This window comes from Vipera ursinii (genome assembly GCF_947247035.1).
Source record: "Vipera ursinii genome assembly, chromosome: 3".
NCBI classification, from domain to species: domain Eukaryota; kingdom Metazoa; phylum Chordata; class Lepidosauria; order Squamata; family Viperidae; genus Vipera; species Vipera ursinii.
Window position 1 is genome coordinate 170,042,021 of NC_139516.1, and position 24,317 is coordinate 170,066,337.

Here is a 24,317-nt window from a genome sequence, read left to right on the forward strand (position 1 = left end):
AACAGGCACAAGAAATTGATGTTACATTGTTATAATTGCAAAGAAGGTTAATATTAAAAGGATTGAGAGATACCAATTTGCTATCAGTTAGACAATGATCTAAATTCTAAAGCATCTATCTACATTTGAACAAACCTTCTTAACCAGGAGTCTCTATCAGAAGACTATATAAAAATATGGTAGACTTATATCACATACATTCTTAATATCTGCTTTTTCTTCTTCTCAACCAAACCTATTTAAATATAAACAAATAAATATATAAATCTACACGTGTATGTGTAATGAGTATTCATGTAAGCTCTTCTTTTTTTCTCTTTTTCAATTTTTAAAAACTTTGTCTACTAAGAATTCTGAAGGATTCAATTCTGGCCTTCAATCCCTTCCTTTCAACACACTGCTCTTGGATGGCCTCAAATCCATGCCTTTCAGTACTAGGACATTAAAGTATTATAAGGGTATTTCAGAGTAGTTTCCAGCATTTAAACTAAATAGTCCAAACTAAATGAGTCTTTCCCCAATCTATATTGTACACCAAACATATTTTTGCCTTCAAGTCTGAGGTGCTGCCTGGTTTTATAAGGCAGAAGTATCCAACCTTTCCAGGCTCACAGCCTGAAGGGAAGGTGAGCAGGTTCCAAATTGGTGCACATGCACATGTAAACGCTGGCATGCCACTAACAGCCCCGTTTGCGCATGTGCAAACGGGTCACGCATACCGACCTGGCACTAGCGGCCCCATTCACGCATGAGCAAATGGGCTGTGCACACCCGCCTGGGCTGGCAGACCCGTTTCCACATGCACGAAGAGGCTGCATGCAAGTGCCCAGCGCTAGCAGCCCCATTTGTGCCTGCACACCTGCACAAACAGGGCCACAGGTGCTAGTGTGAGTGGCGGGGAGTGTGTGCACATGCATGTGCATACTGGCCAGCCATTTCCGTGGTCCGCTGGCCAAGAGGCCACAGCCCAGTGGGGCCGAAACCCATAGGTTGGGGACCTCTGTTATAAGGTATCATCTTTACGGAGACAGCATCTGATTCATGTTCTTCTTTCACTTCAAGTTTTCGTCTTAAACTTCTCCAGTATTTCTGCTTGACAGTGTTTACTCACTCAATAAATACTTTATACCTCATTGTTCCTTTCCAAACATACTTTCCTTATTTATTAACAATATTACCATCTCACTTTTAAATATGCACTAATGTGAGTTTATCTTTAACTTCCTTTCCTTTCCGGGATGGGACGCTTCTGCCTTTATAAAGTGCAAAAATACTCCTCTCCCTTTGACAGGAATACAAGCCTACTGCAATCTTTTTTCTCATCTTAGTCTCCTGAGGTTTATTCAGTCAAAATAATCCATCTTGCTTAGTGCTCTGATCACGTGATGACATTCTTATCTTTAAATCCCTACATTGGCTTCGTGCACATTCCCTTCAAAGTTCACAATAATGTTGCTCAATATATATCCTGTACATAATCTTTATTCCTTCCACTCTTACATGATGCCTCATCTCAGTTTCTTCAAATTCCTCAATATACTATTTATATCTCTGTGAATCATTTTAAATCCTTCATTAGTTTTACAATGACACCAATCTATGAAAAATAGATTTGTAAGCATAAGTAATTGAAATAAATGTTTGCTTTATTACACTGAATGCTAGACTGAAAACACTTCGAGGAAGAGAACTGTTCTCTTGTACTCTGAAGGTACATATAATCAAGATTCTATCATACATGTAAATAATATAATAGTAGTTTTTTTATAGTGCATTCTTCACCTATTTCAAGTACAACCAGTTAAGAGGAGTGGAAACATAAAGCATTGTTCAAATACATAAAGCCTGGAGTATAATTCAATTTATATACCAATGAGTTCAACAATATTACAAAACTATAGCTTTAGTTATGCATGACTATTTTTGCTGAATTAAGATGTTTAGGAATTACATCATCCAACAAACAAAAGCTCAAATATCAGTACTGAATTGGAACCCAAAAATGTAATTACTTTGTGCAAAACGATTTGACAAATACTACTAAATTATATGTTAACTTTCACAATAGTGTGGATGCAAAATAAAAAAATCTGTACAGGCTAACAAATATGTACAGGTAGTTCTTAATTAGTGTACTTCATGAATCCAATAAAATGTTTAAGTTCACACTATTCAGTCATATTTCTATAGAAAATATAATTGGCTCTAGCTTGAGAGAAAAAGGCAAATGAATTTTTTAAAAATACAATTATGTGTGTGTGCATGTGTATGTATTACTCTAAAATATAAAAGAAAAAACTTTGAATTGAAGTCTAACAAATAGCAGTTATAGAAACCAAAATAAAAGCAAAAAATTATATCAGAAATCGGGGTATTCCAACTTGATTACATAATAGTTTAGTGTTGCTATATCCATATTCATGTCATTCAATTACAGCAAATTTTTGTTCTAATGTAAGTTCTTCTTTTCAAAAGTTTTATTTATTTATTTATTTATTTTAATCCCATTTATATCCCGCCCTTCTCCGAAGACTCAGGGCGGCTTACAATTTAAAGCACAAATCAATCTGCTTAGCAATAGCCTTCATTCTATGTATATGCCTGCTTATTAGGGCTTTCCCCCCCCCAAGCGGCATTATTACAAAGTCAGCTTAATTGCCCCCAACAATCTGGGTCCTCATTTTACCTACCTCGGAAGGATGGAAGGCTGAGTCAACCTTGAGCCTTATGGGACTCGAACCTGCACTAATTGCAGGCAGCTGGTGTTACTTAAGGAGGCATTAGCCCACTGCTCCACCAAGGCAGTACAAGTACAAGTACAAGTTGTACTGTATTCCTTTCTTTTCTACATTTTGCACACACAAAGATTAAAAGCATATAAAAACTGAAATGCAATTGCATAAGTACTATCCTTACCTGCATATACACTAGCCTTGCATTAATTGAATCACATTAAATGGATCTGGTATCACTTTATAATCTGCACTGTTAAATATTACATTATTCAAATCCGCATTAATTGTGATCAACCCACACTGAAATGTAATATAATTTTATATACCTTTCACTATGACAATAAATTATTGGAATTTATGTACTGAAAACATTCATTTAATGTTTTTAGAATGAATGCCAAAAAAATGTAAAGAAGTTTTAAGAGAAAAAGAAAACCTCAATTGAAAAATAATAAAAGCCCTTTTAGGATATTTTAAGACAGAAATGTATTTTTCTGAAGTTCACCTCTTCTCCATTCCTGTTAAAAGTTTTTTTCCAATGTCACTTCCTTCCCTTTCTCAGTGATCTGAACTATATGATAGTGAATCTTACTAAGCAAAACTATCAAGATTAAAAAAAAAGATTTTGCATACTGAGCTTAATTCCTGAGGACTTCTCAAACATATCAATGTAACTTTTCTGGATACGGTTTTTTGAAAGTAATTTGTCATAGTTTTCTTCGTACAGCTACGATACTGGAATTTTTGGTTAACTTCCAATACTAATCAGATCTGATCCAGCTTGACTTCTCAAGATCAGCCAATATGAATTTGAAGGAGACTTAAAAACAGAGAAATAAAATTATTCCATAGTACAGTCAGAATTCGGGGCTAATAGACCTCTTCTACCATATTACTAGCATATATTCTATTCAGGCAATACTTGGGTCTGCGTGCTACTCCTCCACATCTTCTTACTAAAGGAAGATGAATAAAGGAACAGAAACAGCAGGAAAATATTGCCAATGATCAGTGCTACCCAGTGCTTTTTTTGTAAAAGAAAAAGGTGCCGGAATTCACACGTCATACAACCCTGCCTTGCCTACCCTACAAGGTTCCATCCAAAAAAGGTGCCGGAACTCCGTTCTGAGCGTTCTATGACAAAAAAAGCCCTGGTGCTACCTATGAGAACTTTTCTGTACAAAGTAGGATTTGGTCTAAATTACACCTCAGAGATTGCTTCCAATTCTATGATTCTGCACAAAAATACTGAATGGATAAAAGAGGTAACAGGGATTACAGTTGATAGCAATAATAACAAGCATAAACTATTTTAATACTAAATGATATATTAGGAAAACATCATTCCAAGTATATGTGATCAAATCTTTCCTTGTTTTTGATCAGGGATCCCCAACCCCTGGTCCATGGACCAGTACCGGGCTGCAGCATGCCAGAAACCGGGCCGCACAAACAAGCAAAGCCCCATCTGTGAGATGCAAGTAGCACACAAAACCACACATTCTCCGGTCTGTGAAAAAAACCTTTTTCCACGGAACCAGTCTCTGATGCCCAAAAGGTTGGGGACCTCTGTTTTTGATAACTGAAAAAATGTGTTTTATTAAGAAACAAAACTAAAACATTTTCAAACTCTGTAAATATGAAGCATACAAACTATATTTACAATAGTCAGACTTTAGTTGAAGGAACTGTACTTTTCCCACAAAGAAAATGTATGTGCATTTGTGTATATATAGTGCTTGTGTGTACATGCACATGTCTAACATATTCATTTTAAATATATACAAGATCTTTTTGTTACTTACCACTAATGTTGAGATCATAATCTCCTGCAGTAATCACGTTAGCTAATAATCCTTCAGCAGGCTGGCTAACAGTCACCACATCATTCAGAAGTTTTCGAATAGTTCCAGGCTGAGGTGGCTGAGTAAGAATGTTGTTGACAGCTATTTTCAAATTTTTGATTATGTGAAGTTGATTGTTAGGGTCTCTCATATGCACTGAAATAAGAAAATAAATACATTTAAAAACTAACCTGTTCTGATACTATGTATTTAATCCTTAATTTTAATTGGATATAGCTCCAAATGTTCAAAATACGAATAGAGGACTTCCTGAGATTTAACTCTTTTTATTTTTATTACAGATTAGAAATGCGTAAGTAGAAGTTTTAAACTTAAACTTTTAAAGAGTACATTCAGGGTCAAATAAAAATAAATAAAAATGTTCAAAGTAAAATAATGACATGTTTTCAGTAGTACAAATTTGACTCAAATATAAATTATTTCATTAATGTACTTTCCTGTAGTGTTTCATCTTAGCTTGGCGCACCTGGAGGGGAAGAATAATCATGTGTGAATGCTGTTTGTTAATTTTAGTTCGGCATGCAACACAATCATTCCTCAGCATCTGGTGAACAAACTGGGTTTATTAGGTTTTAATACTCCTTTATGTAATTGGATACTTGATTTCCTTATTTGTCCGAGTTGGAAAGAAAGTTTCCAACTCCATCTCCTTGAGTACAGGTTCCCCACAGGACTGTGTCCTGAGTCTGCTACTGTTCACCTTGATGACCCACCACTGCTGTGCCACATCTGCTAAATCATATTGTGAATTATGCAAACAACATGGCAGTGGTGGGTCTTATCCGGGATGACAATGAAGATGCTTAAAGGCAAGAGGTGAAGGTTCTGGTGGAACTGGTAGAATAAAAGTAACCTGGTTCTAAATGGTGATAAAACAAAGGACATCATTGTAGATTTTAGAAAGAGCCGGCATAGTCATACTCCACTCAGTATCAAGAATGTAGCTGTAGAGGTGGTCAACGGCATTAAGCATTTGAGGGTGCAGAAACTAATGATCTGAATTCATCTCTCCACATCTCATCCTTAGTGAAGCGTGCAAACCAGCGTCTGCATTTCGTGCCTCAGATGAGGAGAGCACGTCTCTCTACTTCTGTCCTGGCCACTTTTTACAAAGGCGCAGTTGAGAGTATTTTTTAAAAAACTGCATCACTGTCTCGTTTGGTGGCAGCAGTGCCTCAGATAGAAAGTCCACAGATTGGTAAGGACAGCCAAGAAGATCATAGGAAGCTCGCTTCCTGGTACTCTGGATGCTGCTGATAAGCGCTATGTGCTTAGAGCTAAAAGCATTGTTAGAGACCCTACACACACACTTCATGGTCTGTTTCTGTTGCTCCCCTCTGGGAGGAGGTTTCGAAGTATTTCTAGCAGAACTACCCAATTCTGTAATAGATTTGTTCCCTATGCCATCTGGTAAACTTGCAAGATTCATTTTTCTCACCATGCACATGTATACATAATCCGAACTAGATTGTGTTGTTTCTCTGTGTCATATTACATGGGTATATGCATAATTCTGTATTTATTTATTTTTGTCATATTTATGTAGTGTATATTGAAGGTGGCGACCCCTTTGAGAGCTGTATGCCACAAAATTTCATTTTAATGTATGCCGATTAGTGTGCATTCAAAGTGACAATATTCTATTCTATTCTATCCTATTCTGTTCTGTTCATTATAATCAAACTATAGAGAAAGCCAGCAGTAAACACAACAGAAATACAATGAAAAATAATGAAGTGTTCTTCACAATGAAAACCAGAAAATGTAACCACAACTTTTCCTGAAAAAAATCAAGTTTGCTTGTATAATATTCTGACTTCTGTGAACAAGGTACATATTATTTTATAGGTAGTCTTCAACATGACTACAATTTAGCCCAAAATTTCTATTGCTAAGCAAGACAGTTGTTAACTGAGATTTGCTCCATTTTATGACCATTTTTGCCACAATTGTTAAATGAATCACTGCAGTTGTTAAGTTAGTAACATGGCTGTTAAGTGCATCTGGCTTCCCCATTAAGTTAGTATGTCAGAAGGTCGGAAAAGGTGATTACATAATTCTAGGAACCATTAAAAATCATCGTAAGTACATCCCAGTTGCTAAGCATCTGAATTTTGATCACAGGACTATTGGGATGCTGCAATAGTCGTAAGTATGAAAAAATATCATGCCACCTTTTCAGTGCCATTGTAACTTTGTACAGTCACTAAATGAATGGTTGTAAATCAAGAATTACCTGTACTATTTTGAGACTTATATGTCACAACTTTGGATATACAAACTGCACACTAGTTAATACAGAAGGGTTAATTGTTTTATGCAAGATATACCAATACCTGAACAAATAAGCCCAATGTAGTATAATACAAATCGGGGGAACTTGCAACTCAGAAAATGTATATTACCTTTTTGACTATGTTGTCCACCCATTTATATTAATGTTAAGTCCATTTTCTAAATTGCCACCAAATAGAAACTTGCCTTGGATGTAGATCCACCGCCCCACTATTTCCAGGCACATATTGTATTTGCTTTTGTTTCAGTATTTCCTACATAAAAATAAGGGAGCAATGTGTTTCATTACATGGGGCTGCTATTGAGAAGGTATATTTAAGGAACCAACTTCTTTCCTCTCACATGGGGTAGGGACTCTTGGCCATCACTGAAGATGTGTTCAGGCTGGATCTGAGCAGAAAAGACACTCTGGCAACCACACATATGCCAAGACACACATAGGGACATTTAGGTGAAAATCATCAACTTGAATTATACCCACAAACCTACTACTACTACCAAGAAGGTGTACAATAATAATACCAAATCCTTGTTAGGATTTGAACTACTGTAGTTCTACCCATAACACTTTTGGAGTTGTCTTCAAGGACAGCCCCATCTAAAGTTTGCTGTAGATGCCTACACTTGAGGTGAAGAGAATAAATTACCATCACAAGATCTTCCTGGTCCAAAACCAAAAATTAAAATACAGGGATTAGTCTAGCTTGAACATTTAAATACCTGGCACATACATATTTATTATTAAGAAAATATTTTTGGCAAGGCATTTTAAGTCTCATTCCTAGATATTATCCATATATTAGCAGAATCCAGTGTATATCTCCGAGTTCATCATTTACAGAACCATTCGGCTTTACCAGAAGGTAGCCACTGGCAGAAAGCTAAGATGGGCAGCAGCTGCCTTACGGGGCTGTCAAACTTTAGAGAAAGGTAAACAGCAGCAAGGCTCCCCGCTCAAAGGAGAGGCCTTCAAAGGCCAGGGAGCCTCCCACACGCCCAGGCGGGGAAAGTGCTAACAATTCCCTGTCCATGTAAACAACCCAGTTCCTCTCCCGCCGAGCGATACCGACCTTCCGAAGTGAGACGGCAAAAGGGCTTTACCAGCTCACAGAAGCCCAGGTTGTTCTTGCGGGTGATTCTCTCTGCCTCCTCGCTACACAACGCCGCTACTAAAGGCACAAACGAGTCCTGGAGGAACTCCTGAACCGACTGCACCCGCTGGGCCATCCCTCCGGTTGACAGAAATGGCCCCACACACCAAGCTCCAGCGGACGACTTGTCGGACGGCCTACCCGCCTTGGCCCACTCTTCTCTCGTCGTTCCCCTCCGTGCCGGAGCCGAATTCGCGCCAATATACACGGTCCTTTCCCCACCACCGCCACCACCACCCCGTCCGGGGTTAAGAGCCGTGGCCTCAACTGCCACCTTACCGGCCCCTCAACGACCGCCCAGAGCCGCCATGTTGGATCTGGAAAAAGTCAGACCACTGGGAAAACTAGGCCGGCAGACTTTGCGGCTATCACGTGAGGGGAGCGGACAGGAAGAGGTGGAAAAAATAATAATCTAGCGAGGCAGAAACGGGGCGGGGACCGCCGCTGACGTCCCTCCCGCGAGCGGCGTTCTTTACCGCGGCTGACAGAACTGAAGGACGAGAAATGCTGGCGGGTTTGGCGGCGGTTCTTCCATTCATTAGACTTCCAAAAGCGAAGTTGTGTTACGGGGCAACAACTTTAATGTTTGTCAGTTTGACAGTGTCTGTGCTAGGGTAGGATGCGGAGAGAAGGGTGGTTACCTAGGCCAGGGGTAGGCAATCTCGGCTCTTTTATGACTCACGGACTTCAACTCCCAGAATAACAACATAGAAAAGAAAAGGTTAAGGCAGGGGGTCTTCAAACTTGGCCCTTTTATGACTTGTGGACTTCAACTCCCAGAATTCCTCAGCCAGGCACACTGGCTGAGGAATTCTGGGAGTTGAAGTCCAAAAGTCATAAAAGGGCCAAGTTTGAAGACCCCTGACCGTTAAGGGAACAAGGTTAGGAGTTCAGGAATGTGGATTCTGTGAATGTGGATTCCTGGCTCTTCGGCTTTGAAACGGAGATGAGCACCAGCCCCCAGAGTCGGAAACGACTAGCACGCATGTGCGGGGGGAACCTTTACCTTTTTACCTTTAAGCAGTGAAAGATATGGAAATACAAATGGAATTGATGTTTTATTCCCTAAATATGTACAACAATTGAACAAAGAAATCCATTTGGATTTGGATAATTGTTTTCTTATTGAATATACAAAATAATTTTCTTAAGGTCTTGAATGATTTCTCTAGAAGGGAGAAACTAAAGGACAGAATGTTATTTACTGGATATACAAAAAAAACTGTTAAAATTTTTGAGAGCCCTGTGACTACAAAAATAGTTTAACAGAAACTGGGCTGGATTAAAACGTGAGATCCTTAAAAATTCAAGGAAGATTTATAAAGTTGGTTTACTTGATGAGGACTAAAAGAGGAATATAGTAGGGTTCCCCCTGCTGGCTTTTGCTGACAAGGAACACTTGACAAAATGTGAAGGGAAAAGAGATTATACAGGTATTCCTTGACTTATGACCACAATTGAGCCCAAAATTTCTGTTGCTAAGTGAGACAGTTAAGCAAATTTTGCCCCATTTTACAACCTTTCTTGCCATAGTTGTTAAATGAACTACTGCAATTGTTAACTTAGTAGCATGGTTGTTAAGTAACTCTGGCTTCCCCATTGACTTTACTTGTTAGAAGGTCACAAAAGGTGAACACATGATCCCATGACACTGCACCCATCATAAATATGAGTAGTTGCAAAGAATTTTGGTCATGTGACATGTGGATGCTGCAATGGTTGTGTGAAAAATGTTCATGTCACTTTTTTCAGTGCTGTTGTAACTTCAAACAGTTATTAAACACACTGTTGAAGTCAAGGACTACCTGTATTGTAAAAGCTTAACATAATAATTCCCTTAGATATTTTACTTCAATTTGTAAAATATCCAAAATCTCATAGCCAAATCTGTAGCATGTCTGGAAAGAAATTTACCAAAAAGAGAGAGGAGGGGAGGAATCTGCAAGGCAGAGATTACTCCCCTGTAAAAAGTTGTATACAATGCTCAGTGGCTTAATCCATACACTACATGAAAGCCAGCACTTATTGCAATATGTAAACTCTTTCAATGAAAGAAAAGTGGAAGTAATTGAATATAAGGGATTTAAGAATATGCCTTACTCTGCTTTAGGGTAAAAACTGAAAGAAAGAGCCTCTTCAATTTCCCAGTGTGGGGAAGAGTCTAGCCAGACAATGCTTTTTTTAAAAAAAAACAAAACAACTGATTGGAGGTAGTAAGACATACCAAAACAAAGGAAACACCCAAATGCAGAATTAGACAATACAGTTCATTTTTTAGAAAAGGCAAAAATTGAGTTCTTCAGAACTTTTTATCATATTAAATAGCATAAAAATAGAAGAAAACTTTAAAAAGTCCAATAATTAAGTCTTGGGATCCTGAAGCATGCAATTTAAATTCAGTCAAAAGATAAGAACTGTAGATTAAATTAGTCACAAGTAGGTGTTAAAACTTTCAGAGTATATCAAGACAAAGAAACAATGGCTACGGTAATTCTCATAGTTCAAGAATATGAAAGGCCACCTATTTCAGTCTCTTATCTTAGGCAAAATGAACAATAGGCAAGGGGAAAAAAGGTGAAGAAATGGAGCAAAGATCAAAATGTGAGCTGCCCAAAAAGGAAAAAAATAAATCAAAGATATGTAAATGTGCACTTTGGCTGCAACTACACCATTTTATAGAGACATGAAAATACAAAAAAGAAACACAACTGTAATTTTCCAGAAGGATTATATTATTTAAAAATGGGATACAAGCACGTATAAAACTACTGTTTTTCAAACATGTTCCTATAGTTCAAAATACATACATTTATTGAATTTATATAATTGCCCATCTTGCTTCTGCTGCCTGGTCCTGTTATATTGCTAGACAGCTTCTCAGAGTCCATTTGTTCCCCTGCACTTTGGGAGTTGGGTGGTTCTTAAAATATGATTGATAGATAAATTTATGGCCTTGCAAGTCTCACTGTTGGCTTCCAAATGGCAACAATAACATTATAATGTAGCAATATGCGTATCAATTTTATTAATTTTACTCAGGGCTTTTTTTGTCATAGAACGCTCAGAACGGAGTTCCAGCACCTTTTTTTGGATGGAACCCTGTAGGGTATGCAAGGTGGGCTGTATGACATGTGTGAGTTCCGGCACCTTTTTCTTTTACAAAAAAAGCACTGATTTTACTAATAATTCAAGATTGGGTGGATCCCTGCAACATGATGAACTATAAGCCGTGGTTTACAAATCACAATGGTGCAGTTCACACAATCAAACATAATATGAATGAAGAAATTTCAATCTGTCCTTCTCATAATATGAAATAATGAACGGCCAGCCATATTACTGTGCACACATACTTGAATATGGATCCTATATACTCATACCTAGATTTAACTGAAATCTGTTGAGAAAGAAATGAAACTGCTTTGAAGTTTAACTCTTTTAAAAATAGTAGAACAATTTGGGTTGGATCACCTAGCCCTCCTGGATAGGATAAGCAAAGTAGGACTTAGTTAATACTTGGATTAGAAGTTTTCATGAAATACTAGGACTGTACACTAGGTTGAGAAGTAAATAATAATCCTGAGAGAAGACAATGTTAACCCATTTCCTGTGATACTAGGAGCTGAATTAAATACATGAGCATTTAAAGTAGGATGGTAGGCTAGAAAACAAACAGCATGATACACAAGGGAAACTTGTGAATAAATTAGTATCTAAAGTATTGTGGAAAAAAGTAGGGAAGTATATGATCCTATTAACTCTTGAGTTATTTATAAAAAAATAATAAAAGTAGGATAAAATAATAATTGCAGAACAGAAGAGGAAGAACTGGAGAAAATCACAAAATACAAGGACATGCAAAAAGAAATAGAATGACCGTGACAAAAGAAATCAAAGTAGTACAAATATAAATAGGCACTTTGTGTGCAATCCCAAAACAACTGAAGCACCACTTGAACACTATCAGCATTGACAAGATCACTATCTGTCAATTGCAAAATGCAGCTTTACTTGTAACAGCAGACATCTAATGCAATTAAACAGGATCTGTCTATCCCAGGTTGTTAGGAAAGACTGGCTAGGTTGATAAAAATGCCAAATCCAGTACTGAAATTTCTGGCTTACCATGCAACCAACCATAATAATAATAAAAGAGGAAAAGAAAACCATTTGGTGAACACTTAGCTTGGGCATTAAGCCAAGTGCCAACTGATTCTGAGGGTAAAGGCAGAGCCAGTACATGGGAAAATGAGGAAGGTATAGTTGTCCTCCTGGATTTTGAATAGGAACACTGCTAATGTTTTATGTTCATTTGTAGACCAGCATGTAAATCACTTCCAGGAAACAAAATGAAGCATAATAGTCTCATTTGCAAGTTGCACCAAGCCACACCTCCCATCACCCGGTTTGCTCCCACAGAGTCGGCCTCCTCAGGGTGCCATCGGCAAGGCAGGGGGAGAGCCTTCTCTGTGGGCGCACCGACCCTCTGGAACGAACTGCCCCCAGAGCTGCGGATGGCCCCTGACCTTCGGTCCTTCTGCCGTGACCTAAAGACCTGGTTATTCCAACAAGCAGGCCTGGACTGATCATGGTTTTTAAATTTGGTTTTTTATTGGTTTAAATTGTTCTTATTTCTTATATTGTTTAATCCTCTTTTAATTTTTGTATTTATATCTTTTAACTTTTTATTGTTGTGGGCCGCCCTGAGTCCTCAGGGAGAAGGGCGGCATATAAATTTAATAAACCTTAAACCTTAAAGACATAAAACTATATATTTATTTATTTGCTGTAAGCCAATCTCATTGGTTTACAATATAAAAGCATTGCAACTGTCAGAGATAAGTATTCCCAAAACAATACAATTAAAGTACAAAGTAAAATCATAGTTCCAAGAAGGGGGAGGCAGAAGCCAAATGGGGGGGGGGGAGAGATGAGGTTGGCTCTACCACCTCCAGTGTGATAGTCCCCTGGGGCCCCAAGCTATCTGTTAGAGCAGACATGTCAAACACAAGGCCCGGGGGCCAGATCCGGCCCGTGAAGTGGTTTCATGCGGCCCGCAAAGTCATCCTGGAAACAGTGAGGGAACGGCCCCCACTGCCTTGGCTCTGGCCCTGGCCCAGAGACCCTCCTTCTGCCAGAGACCCTCAGATCTGTCCCACTCCTGCCCAGGCCCGCATAGGCACCCTTGATGCGAACGATGTAGAGCTGGCCATGCCCACCCAGTAGGTCAGACATGTCAAACACAAGGCCCGGGGGCCAGATCCGGCCCGCGAAGTGGTTTCATGTGGCCCACGAAGCCATACTGGAAACAGTGAGGGAACGGCCCCCACTGCCTTGGCCCTGGCCCAGAGACCCTCCTTCTGCCAGAGACCCTCAGATCTGTCCCACTCCTGCCCAGGCCCCCATAGGCACCCTTGATGCAAACGATGTAGAGCTGGCCATGCCCACCCAGTAGGCCATACGCACTCTAGCCACGCCTACCCATCAGGCCACACCCACCCTTGACACACCCACCCGGCCCCCTGAGGGCAACCGCAATGCTGATGTGGCCCTCAATGAAATTGAGTTTGACACCCCTGTGTTAGAGCCAGGTCTAAAGGAGCCAATTTAAGGTCAGGAGTGGGCCAGATTTCACCTCAAGGAAGACGATATTCCAAAGGGAAGGGACCACTGTAAGGAAGTCTCTTATCCTGCACCCCGCCAACCAAAATTCCTTGACTGATAAGATCCATAGGCCAGTCTCGCCAGGGCGAGATGGTTTCTCTACTAAAATAAGCCATAAACTATGATCTCAGTTCACATGGCCTGTGTCTTGCTGTGTTCTGGGAATCTAGTAATTGCTTATAATCTGATTTTTAAAATATTTTTGCAAACTTGCAAATAAAATATGAACAAGGAAATATTTGGGTTAGTATGATTTACTGATTAGGCTAACTAAAACCATTACCTCAAGGCAACATCTGAATTTAAGTGTTTAGTTTCAGAAAAGGACCATTGCTTAGTGTTTTTTCCCTTGTAGATTTCGTCCTTTTTCTCAAGATTTAGTTTAGTTTTTCTACATTCGTTCAGCTGGGAGAAAGGAAGACAGAGAGAGAGAGAGAGAGAGAGAGAGAGAGAGATGAGCTCGGTCACGAAATGAGTAGTTTGTGTCCTGATCACAATAATGGGTGACACCCGCACGTAGCAAAGAGTATTTCAGAGTTCAATCCGGACACTCCGGGAAACAAATTCCCTTCGACCCAGTAAAGCAGCGTTTCCCAACCTTAGGAACTTGAAGATGCGTGGACTTCAACTCCCAGAATTCCCCACACATAATGTACTTTATTTTGTCTTTTTGGTTGTTTCTTGCTGTTTTTCAAAGAATAGGAAACACATATGTACTCATATGTTTTCCCTATTTTTTTGAATAACAGCAAGAAACAACCAAAAAGACAAAATAAAAGCTGAAGAGAACAAGGAAGGAGGAAAGAACAGAGAAAGGGAACAAAACCAACTGGAGATGAGAGACAAGGGGAAAAGGTAATTGAACAAGGAAAGAGGGTAAACCCTTCTTTAGATATATATTTAAAAGAGTCCAAATTTCTTTGATTAAACACTCTCAAGCAATTGCTAATCTTTAGTTCAGCGTTTCCCAACCTTAGGAACTTGAAGATGCGTGGACTTCAACTCCCAGAATTCCCCAGCCAGCATAGCTGGCTGGGGAATTCTGGGAGTTGAAGTCCACGCATCTTCAAGTTCCTAAAGGTTGGGAAACGCTGCAGTAAAGAATCCTCTTTGGCCATCTATGCAGAGGCCATTGGCAAATCATTGGGGTCCCAGGAAAAACAAAACAAAACATCGCGCCAGCCAAGAAAGGAAGCCACTTTGTTATCTGAAGGTTTCAGGTTTCACTGCGCCGGATGGGACGGGCCTCGCCACCCCCCCCCCCATGAAAGCTTGCACAGGTTTTCGACTCTGCAGCCGCGGCCGAGCGTCTCCGGGCTTTCTTCCCCGAAGAGGTCCAAGTCGGGGAGCTCGACGCTTTTGTTTGGCTTCAAGGCGAAACCCTGCGAAACTGCTTACAATTCTGGTTGTAAAGAGCATTTGAGCAGCGCGCCTCCCGCACAACAGCCGCGAGCACCGTCGCTATACGTGCCCTGTTCACCGCCCTGAGTCCTTCGGGAGAAGGGCGGTATACAAATATAATAAACTTAAACTTGAACTTAAAGCGTGAGAGCTCGTTTAGGCCAGCGTTTCCCAACCTTAGGAACTTGAAGATGCGTGGACTTCAACTCCCAGAATTCCCCAGCCAGCATAGCTGGCTGGGGAATTCTGGGAGTTGAAGTCCACGCATCTTCAAGTTCCTAAGGTTGGAAAACGCTGGTTTAGGCGATGGGATCGGTGCTAAGCAGCGACGGACGGGAGACGGCGAGGACGCCGGATGTTGGCGACCCCCAAGGCAGTATTCAGTTCCTACAACCGTCAGATCGAGCAGGAGACGTGGGAAAGCAGCCAATTCCCTCTTTCGAGTGCGCCGTCTGCTTGGAAGTGTTCGAGCAGCCTGTGAGGACCAAATGCGGCCACGTGTAAGTGCAACTTCTCCCGAGTTAATTCAGGTTGGGAAAACGGGAGCCGAACCGTACTTTTGGTTCCTTCTTTGGGAAACTTGTGTGGGAGGAAGTACAGATTGCCTTCTACTCACGTGTAAAACCTTGCTTCTGTTGGTGTCTGCTGTGCTTTGCGATGCAAACGTATTGGAAATACAAGTCCCAGGTGTTATGTACAGGTAAATTCAGTAAGAACATTTAAGGTTTTTCTTAAAACCAAAGAACGAAAAAAAAATGTTCGTCCGTTTCCTCTATCTGCATTTAGCTCCAGATTTGGTCGAACTAAGCTCCATGAATGATTTTAGTTTTAACCAAGAGAATTTATCTCGAGGATGGCATTAGAAAAACAAAATGTACTTTTTCCTATGCCGAAAAAGAAAGGAAAATTAAATTTGAATCAAACTATATTGCTGAAACAGAGGCTGATTCATTCCTCTGATTTTTTAATATTGTGATAAGCTAAATAAGATGTTCTGGCAGAAGAGAAGTAATATCCTGCTATAGGTATTTTATACGTGATTTTGGTTAAAAAAAGTTTATATTTTGAAAAGGAAATAATTTTTATATTTGTGTCATGTGATCCTGGCAGAACACAAATAATATAAAATAAAAATACTGTTGTTGGAAGCCAGCCCTAAATTTTAGTTGCCTTCTCAAAAGATAATTGATTTTTTTGATGAACATCTTATTTTTTCTTTTGGGTAAATAGTTAAATGTTCAATGATTAGCAGCCTCACACCCTTTTCTCTCCAAGAAATTTAGATGAAACAAAACCCTTCTCGCACAAATTAAAACAAATGCAGCTTAATGTGCTTGATTGGCTAAATAATGTTTTGACTGCCATCCCTGTTTCAGTTTAGATATGTTTTCCTTCCGATAGCTTTCTATCAGTGCAAACCATAATTTATTATTTATGACATTGGACAAACCTTGAAATCCATTTGATTGAGCCAGAACTCAAACAACACTATGGGCTTGTTGTCATAAAATTCATTCAGGTCAGGCTAGAACATTGGTAATGGTGAGTTCTATTCCTGCTTTAGGCATGAAGCCACCAGGGTAACCTTGGGCCAGTCACTTCCCCTCAACGCAGAAAAGAGGCAATGGCAAACCCAAAAATCTTTGCCAAGTGAACTGCCATGGAAATTTAGTACGTAGTTTTGGGCCCATCATACCCATTCAACCCAGCCTATATCTAAAAATTGTTACCTTGGTAAAATTTAAGTCACCTTTTGCTTTTTGAAAGAAAGACAGGATGTAAATAGAATGAATATACCGTATTTTTAAAGATCTATAAAACTGTCCTTATAATATTAAAACCTACCCAGGAAAAATAAGATAAATTGCAAATGTAATGTAAATTGCATTTCTTTTAACAACTCCAAGACAGAATGCTTGTTACAGGTCATCCTGATAAGCACCTTTTGTTTTGCATATCAGTTTCTAATTTCTAATTTGCAAGCTTTTCTAGAGCAAATTTGGCGAGTCTGATTTAATCCAGTCAGGATTCAGAAAGCTTTCTTGAGGTGTCTTTTCATTCCTGTGAAAGTTCCTGTATACCTACCTTACTCTGTACACCGCCCCGAGTCCCTCTGGAGAAGGGCGGTTTATAAAAACAAACAAATAAATAAATAAATAAATAAATAAAATGCAGGTGTCCAGGCAGAGAGGACGCGAGGTGGGGGAAACACCTCTTTGGTGCCAATAACAGGCAGCCAAAAATCTCACCTCTCTGAAACAGCACTGACACCAAAGGAGCCATAAAGGGCAGAGGCTGCTCTCACAATAGGCTGGGAGTTGGTTGAGGACAATGTTGTACATTCATGATGGGTGGGTGCTCTCCTACCAGAGCAAGCAGGACATGGCAATGAGACCTCGATGAATATACTGAGCCCTTTGACCTATTCAAGTGTATCCCCAAAGCTACTAGTTATATCCATGCATTCTCCTAACTGATAATGTATTTTTCTTATTTTGTTATATATACTACCAAGACATTGGAAATTAAAGAAGAAATAAAGGCAGGATACAAACAAACCAATAGCATAAGAAACAAATACAGGGGAAAAATTACCAGGCAAGAAGCAAGGAAAATAGCAACTTCTAATACCAACACAGTATTTGTATAAAAATATAAATATATTTCTAGTATTTAGGAGACAGAATAGATTTTAAATCTATGCAAATTCATATTTCTGCAAAAATGATTTTGTTATAGATTGACATACTTAGGAATTAAGTGATTAGGGGAGCTGAACTACCACAGATTTATCATGGCTTAGTGTTAACAATGGTTGAGGTGCTTACCTAATGAATATAACCAAGAAAACTAATCAACTCAATTTTAGTAGTCCATTTCTTCTTTGATTAATATTCCAACAACATTTGCATTGGTTAGCTTGCTGGCATTAGTTTTTTTTCCTCTCCTCCTGGCCAGTTTGTTATCAAAAAGTATCACACGTACCCTGGTAGAGAAAAAGAAAATGGAGAAGCAGAAATTAGGGTCATTCTATTTTGTAAAAGGTCCTGCACTGTTTTCCAGGTTCAGGCATCACATTAAATTGCTGTCAGTAATGTAGTTAATAATTGTGGCTGATAAGGCATCACCTAATCAAACACTAATCTTGTTTTTAGGTTTAGATGACATAGGCAACAAACCCAGACAGTAATGCTCAGTGCATTATTGATTAACAAATCATGCCACATTAGTATTTGGATATACGCATAATATTAAACTGAGCCTGATAATCCACATTGTGGCTAAGCAATGTGAAAGTGGTGAAAAAAATATGAAAATAGAGGTGGGTGAACCATGGTTGATCGCTTAGTGTGATGCTTAAACCTAGGCCTGACAATTGTCAGTTTAAGACATTTTGTCATTTTCTGCAGTACCAGATGACTTTCCATAGCTAGAGTTACTACCAACTTAATTTATACATCAAATGTAGAGAGTAAGGAAGATTACCTTGATGGAGATATTCAGGGCCCATTAGCGACACACAAAAAAGACTGATGCATCTTCTATGCTTTTTAATTGATTGTAATTCACCCTACCTATGACTGTAATATTTGATTTATCTGATTCTTCTATTACATATATATTTTTAAAGTTCATAGAGCAGTATGAGTACTCAGCTTTGGGATTCAATTAACACTAACCTATGTCCTAATTATTTGTTTAAATTTTATATTTTGCCAATTTTGTTTTTTACAGTATTCCGATATGTTATTATGATGTCTGTTCAATTTACTATACAGGACAATAACCCAGGCCTAAATTCCTCACTACAAAGACTTCTTTTTGTTCAAATGATATTTTCCAGATTTCAGGAGTTAGATTGTACACACACACACAAACACACAGTAATACTAATACAATTCTGCTGTATTTTAAGCTGAGAGAGCTTTGGAAAGGATTGAAAAAGTGCTGTTTTAGCTTTTGTTACAATAAGCTTAAACACATATTTTATCATTCTCTCAGTACTACCCACAGTACTACCCATATTCCTGCCATTTGGCAGAAATATCCATAATTATATAGCATATCAATGCAAGGCTTATATGAATCAGCTAATTTCATTCAGTCACAGATAATCATTTCAGAAATACAGTGGTCTTCCCCATTACGTGCTCCAGGATTTGATTTACATATGCAGCTTGATTGACTGATTCAATTTGAGAAAACTCAAGAGGAAGTATATTGTGAAGAAAATATATAGGACATTTTAATTCATGAAATTTATTACTGCAAATTATGCATACAAATGAGAGCAAAATTAAAACTGAAGCCTCTTTATGTTCTTTTTGTAGCACTAACCTCTCATATTAAAGTTGTATTACAAGTCACTTATTTTCAGTCACTAATAGGCAAGTACTTTGATGCTAATTTGTACCAAGGTAATGCAGAGACAGCCTTATATCAAACCATACTATCTTCTGTAGCTATTCTTTATCAGTAGTCCAACAGATTGGGGTGCTCAAATAAAGAAAACTATTAACAGACAGAAATTCTTAGGATGTGTCCATATTTTAGATTGCTTTCCTTAAAATAAGAGTTTTGTAGAGAAACATTTTATTTTTCTCTTTGACAGATTTTGTCACACTTGTATTACCACATGTTTAAGACATCATACATGGACATGTCCATATTGCAGAGCACATCTTTCTTCTGAAGGGATTCCAGCGACTGATATTCTAAAAATGATGAAAAATACACACCAAAACTGTACAGAATGTAAAACACAGGTAAATAATGATTGATACTCCATAATTTACTTTCAGATTAACAACTTTCTAAACCATATTCCTATACACACTTTTTCAAAGTAATTTATATTGGGTTGTAAGCAATGTGTGATACCCATCTGAGAGAAATTTGAACTGGCCTTGCTTTGTAACCTCACTTTTATGAAAATCAAAATTATTTTTTAAAATATTAACCTGTAAGTGTAAATTTTTACCTAACAAGGTATGTCTTTGCATGTTTCAGGTGTGCCTTAGTGAAATGAGAGCTCATTTGAAGACTTGTGGTCAATATATAGAAAAATATGGGCCTCTACAAGAAGTTGCATACTCTGAAACAAGGTAAATTACATCTTAGTAAAATTAAGGATAGACAGTTCTGTAGATTTATTAACTGTTTTAGCTTTTCATATCCCAGCAGCTTGGGTGTGAATACTAAAACTTGCTATGGAGAGACAATGTTGTAGTCTTATTTCTCAGGAGCAGATTGATTCACTGTCCAAAATAGCTACCAATTGAAGAATGTATTTAGTAGTTAACATTGAAAATGTGGGTATTTATACATGTCTCTTCATTGTTTTCAGGTATCCTTGTCCTTTCTGTCAGCATGAATTGGATGAAAATGATCTCTTGGACCATTTTCTCACTTTTCACAGAACTGAAAGAAGACCACTGGTAACTTTATAATCACTTTTATGATAAATTAGATAAATGTACATATGTACATTATGATATGTTAATAACTGATATTTCTTAAAAACAATACATCTGATGAAAAAGTATCTCTGCAGCTTGCTGACTAAGGAAGGTCTTGTGAAACGTGGATTTCAAAGGCTCCAGAATTAAAACTTCTCATCCATGGCATCATAGAAATACTCTGGAATTCTTTTAAATTTTTCATCAGCATAAGATGGTTCTCCTGTTTGTTTTATCTTGGCAATCTTGCATGTTTGAAAATCTATTATGACTCTTCCTGTAGTATGTTATTTTCTTCATTGTAACACAATGCATTAGTGTGCTTCTTTGATCAGAGAAATTGAAATAAACATAGATTTAGAAAGAGGGCATTTACAGTAATCAAACAACTGTTAAATAATCATTCACTGTGATCAAATGCAATAATGTTAATTCTCAATTTCAAATTGTAAATTATTTTCTTAGATTAAAATATATTTTAAAGCTTCATTGAGGTCTTAAACTTACTTGAGAGAACTGCCAGCATATGTCAGAAGAAAAATAATTCAGTAATTAAAGCTACCCATGGCTACAAAACATTCATCCATGGAAGAGGTTTCCTTTATGTCTGTAATTGGGCAGAGGCCTATTCTGAGTTGTCTTCCAAAAATCCAGTGCTGGATTTTTAATAAATAAAGTAAAAAATATAGCACAGTACAGTGCTGGTTGTTGTAATCTTTAACAGCTGGCTATTCTGCTGCATTTCTACATCTTGTATCTGTCCATGAATTAGTATGAGTGTAACTGTACATTCAGTTAGATAAAATAGAGTGATGTGAAGTATCCTTATAGTTTGGAACCATACTTTCTATAAAAACAAATTCATGGCTGGGTTCACACATCACCAACCATGCATGTTGATTTATGATCACATTTGGGGCCAGGATTGTGGTCTAAGTTAGTGCAGTTGTAAAGAGATATGATGTGACCACACCAATTTATGATGGCAATCCAAGCATTTCCTATTGTCGTTAACCAAGAACTGTGGGTTGTTAAATTAGTACACATCCCAATGCAAGACATTCTAGTTTTGGTCCCTCCTAGCCTCGAGCCTCAGTAAGGTAAGGGATTGCCTCCTCTTCCCCATCTCTGCTCTTTAGACACCCTACACCTTGTTTTGCAGGACGGCAAGCAGCTTCAGTACCCCATCTCCTTTTTGGACCCAATTTTTCTGATGAACGTTTGCTTACATGTGGCTCCTTGAGCCTTCGGAATGCTGTGTTGTCTTTGCAAAACTGACTCTAGAAAATCACTGGAAAATAAGGAGGTGGGAGGGGAATTGAACTATCCTTGTGGTTGTAAGTATGAGCACGCTACCAAGCAACCAAATTTTGATCATGTGACCACTTCAACAACTCTAATTTTGGGCATGGATCAAAAGTCCATTTTTTTACCCATGCAATAATTTTGAAACATAAGTGGAGAAATACCTGTAAATTTTAGGTTGTTTTGCTTTGGTATTTTGCTTACTGTAGGAGAAAACTATATTTATTCTCTGGATATGTTTGAAATTTAGAGATTATATCATAGTAATTTTCCTGAAATGGCAGGAGACATATATTTGCAAAATCGCTGTTGTGGTGGGGAATTTTGTTTTTGTTTGCTTTGTGCCTTTGTCATCTTTTTGACTGGGCAAACACCTGAACATGTTCCTGCAAATATTTTGGCAGTTTTTTAGAAGCAATTTGCCATAGCTTCTTCTTTCCTTGGGCTGAGAGAGGGTATATACGGTAACTAGCTCAGGGTCACCCAGCTGGCTTTGTGCCTAAGGCAGGACTAGAACTCATTCTTCCAGTGATGTGCTAATCCCTACACCAAACAGACCTCTCTCAGTATATGGTGGTTATAACCAGTCAGAAAACACTATAAACGGGTGAGGGTGTTTTCCCCAACCATGTAGGATCGAGAAGCATTTTTGGAAATAAAAATGATGCTACATGTTTACCTTACCGTGCCAGGTTCCCATTTATGTTCTAAGTTAAAAAAAGTTTGTTAGAAGGAGCCTGTTTACTAAGGAATATGTCCATGGGTTTAATGTATTCTCCCCATGATCTAAATAGATAACAGGACCAAGTGCTTTTGCAGACAGGATATTCACATTCTGGTATAGCATTTGTAATATAGGCTATGGAAGAAATAAACTGAATTTACTGCTGATAGAAAGGGGATAATGTCTAAAAGCTTCTATTCAACCAATAGTAATTTAGATACAATTAACAGTTTTTTCTTTTTCAGTAATCATGTTGTACATAATGACAAAAATTATTATTTATTTCTCCCCACTTTGAACTGTCTACAGTACTGTCCAATTTGTCGTTTATTACCTGGTGGTGGTCCAAGTTACTACATCAGAAATTTTATAAGGCATCTTCAGCTGAGACATACATTCTATTATGAAGATTACATTGTGAGTAAATTATATCATTTTCCCCTAAAGCCTGCTGAATCTTTATCTGATTTTTTCTTTATCTCTCTGTAGCTCTCAGAGTGTATAAGGACATTTGTAGATTCCAAAAGCATTATTTGGTGGATAGGTTGCAAAGACCAAAGAGTTCAGTGGAGAACAGTCTAATTTATATTGAAAGTGCTGTGCCAGAGCAGTTTGTTCAGATGTTTAACAGCAATCTAGAATTTACTGAACAAGTTACCTATATGTGTTTTATTTTTCAAATTACCAGAATCCATTCTTATGCAAAGTTCTCAGAGGAAGATAGGATCCTGTTTGCTCTCTGAATCATGAACTTTCTATTTACAAACCTTTCTAAGAAGCATACTAGGAATTTGTTGTAAAAAGACATCATTCTGCTGGTTTTTTTGTGAACTTATTGGGAAATTCATCCAATTATAGTTTCCTTTTATTTGGAACTTTAATTTATAGATTGTCATATGTGTGAGTGACATATCAAGGGGTTACCATCCTAAAATATCTAAGCTGGGTGTAACCTTATTATTGCTAATAAAGTTATTGGCAATAATAAATGTCTACAATTTGGGTGCTTTCACAGCTAAGCAAGATTTTGTTTGTTGCAGTATTTTACTTGAATGTCTGGTTTCTTTTTCTTCTTATTTCAGGACATAAGTATTGTAGAAGAAGTTCTCATTGAAAGAGTTCTGGATAGATCAGTTTTAGAGCATGTACATGTAAATAATCCAGGTACTACATGATCATCAATTTGAAGAGAAGACAAATGGATTACATTATGAATTAAAGCACTGGTTGTTTACGTTATTAACTAATAACATACAAAAAATTTTGAATTGTAAATATTTCATAGGTGAAACATTCTATTTCAGGTATGAAACAACTGTTCCGACCATTCTATTTAAAATTACATTTCAGATTCAAAATGAGATATTTCAAGAATGACAATTTTTACGTATAAATTTCCTTAAGTCTATAATTCATTTCTATAATTGCTAATTACATTTAAGTTTCCAAACACCATTATTTTCCTTAAACAGAATATAAACATTAGCATCAAAGAATTGGTTGTGAATTACTGAGATTGAATGCATACCAGAACCCTTCCCAATGCATATATCTTCAGTTCTGTCATTATTCATTAATTTCAGATTTGGAAAACCTACGTTTAAACACTTTAAAGAAATCTGTTTGGGTCTGGTCATTCATCCTGTACACAAGCCAATCATGGAGTAAGATAGATCTTAATGAAGATCAGTTAGTATCCAGATTTTTATACCCACCAC

The 24,317-nt window shown here is 37.9% G+C and overlaps 2 protein-coding genes across 3 annotated transcripts in view; one reads left to right on the top strand and one right to left on the bottom strand.

Annotated features, from left to right (window-relative positions):
• Positions 1–8,348, bottom strand: part of TRAPPC8 (trafficking protein particle complex subunit 8) — a 63,817-nt gene extending 55,469 nt beyond the window's left edge. For both annotated transcript variants that reach the window (XM_083359674.1, XM_083359673.1), the window contains exons 1-2: positions 7,966–8,348; positions 4,541–4,735 (exon numbers count right to left, since the gene is read on the bottom strand). In XM_083359674.1, the coding sequence (XP_083215800.1) occupies positions 4,541–4,735; positions 7,966–8,122 (352 nt within the window). In that variant the 5' untranslated portion in view covers positions 8,123–8,348. The remainder of the gene's footprint in view (positions 1–4,540; positions 4,736–7,965) is intronic.
• A 7,045-nt stretch (positions 8,349–15,393) lies between these two features.
• On the top strand, positions 15,394–23,888 carry RNF125 (ring finger protein 125). The gene is made up of 6 exons (XM_083358610.1): positions 15,394–15,611; positions 19,724–19,877; positions 20,122–20,216; positions 20,459–20,549; positions 22,909–23,016; positions 23,682–23,888. The coding sequence occupies exons 1-6, from the start codon at positions 15,418–15,420 to the stop codon at positions 23,772–23,774; spliced, it is 735 nt and encodes a 244-aa protein (XP_083214736.1). The 5' UTR covers positions 15,394–15,417; the 3' UTR covers positions 23,775–23,888.
• Positions 23,889–24,317: the final 429 nt, after the last annotated feature.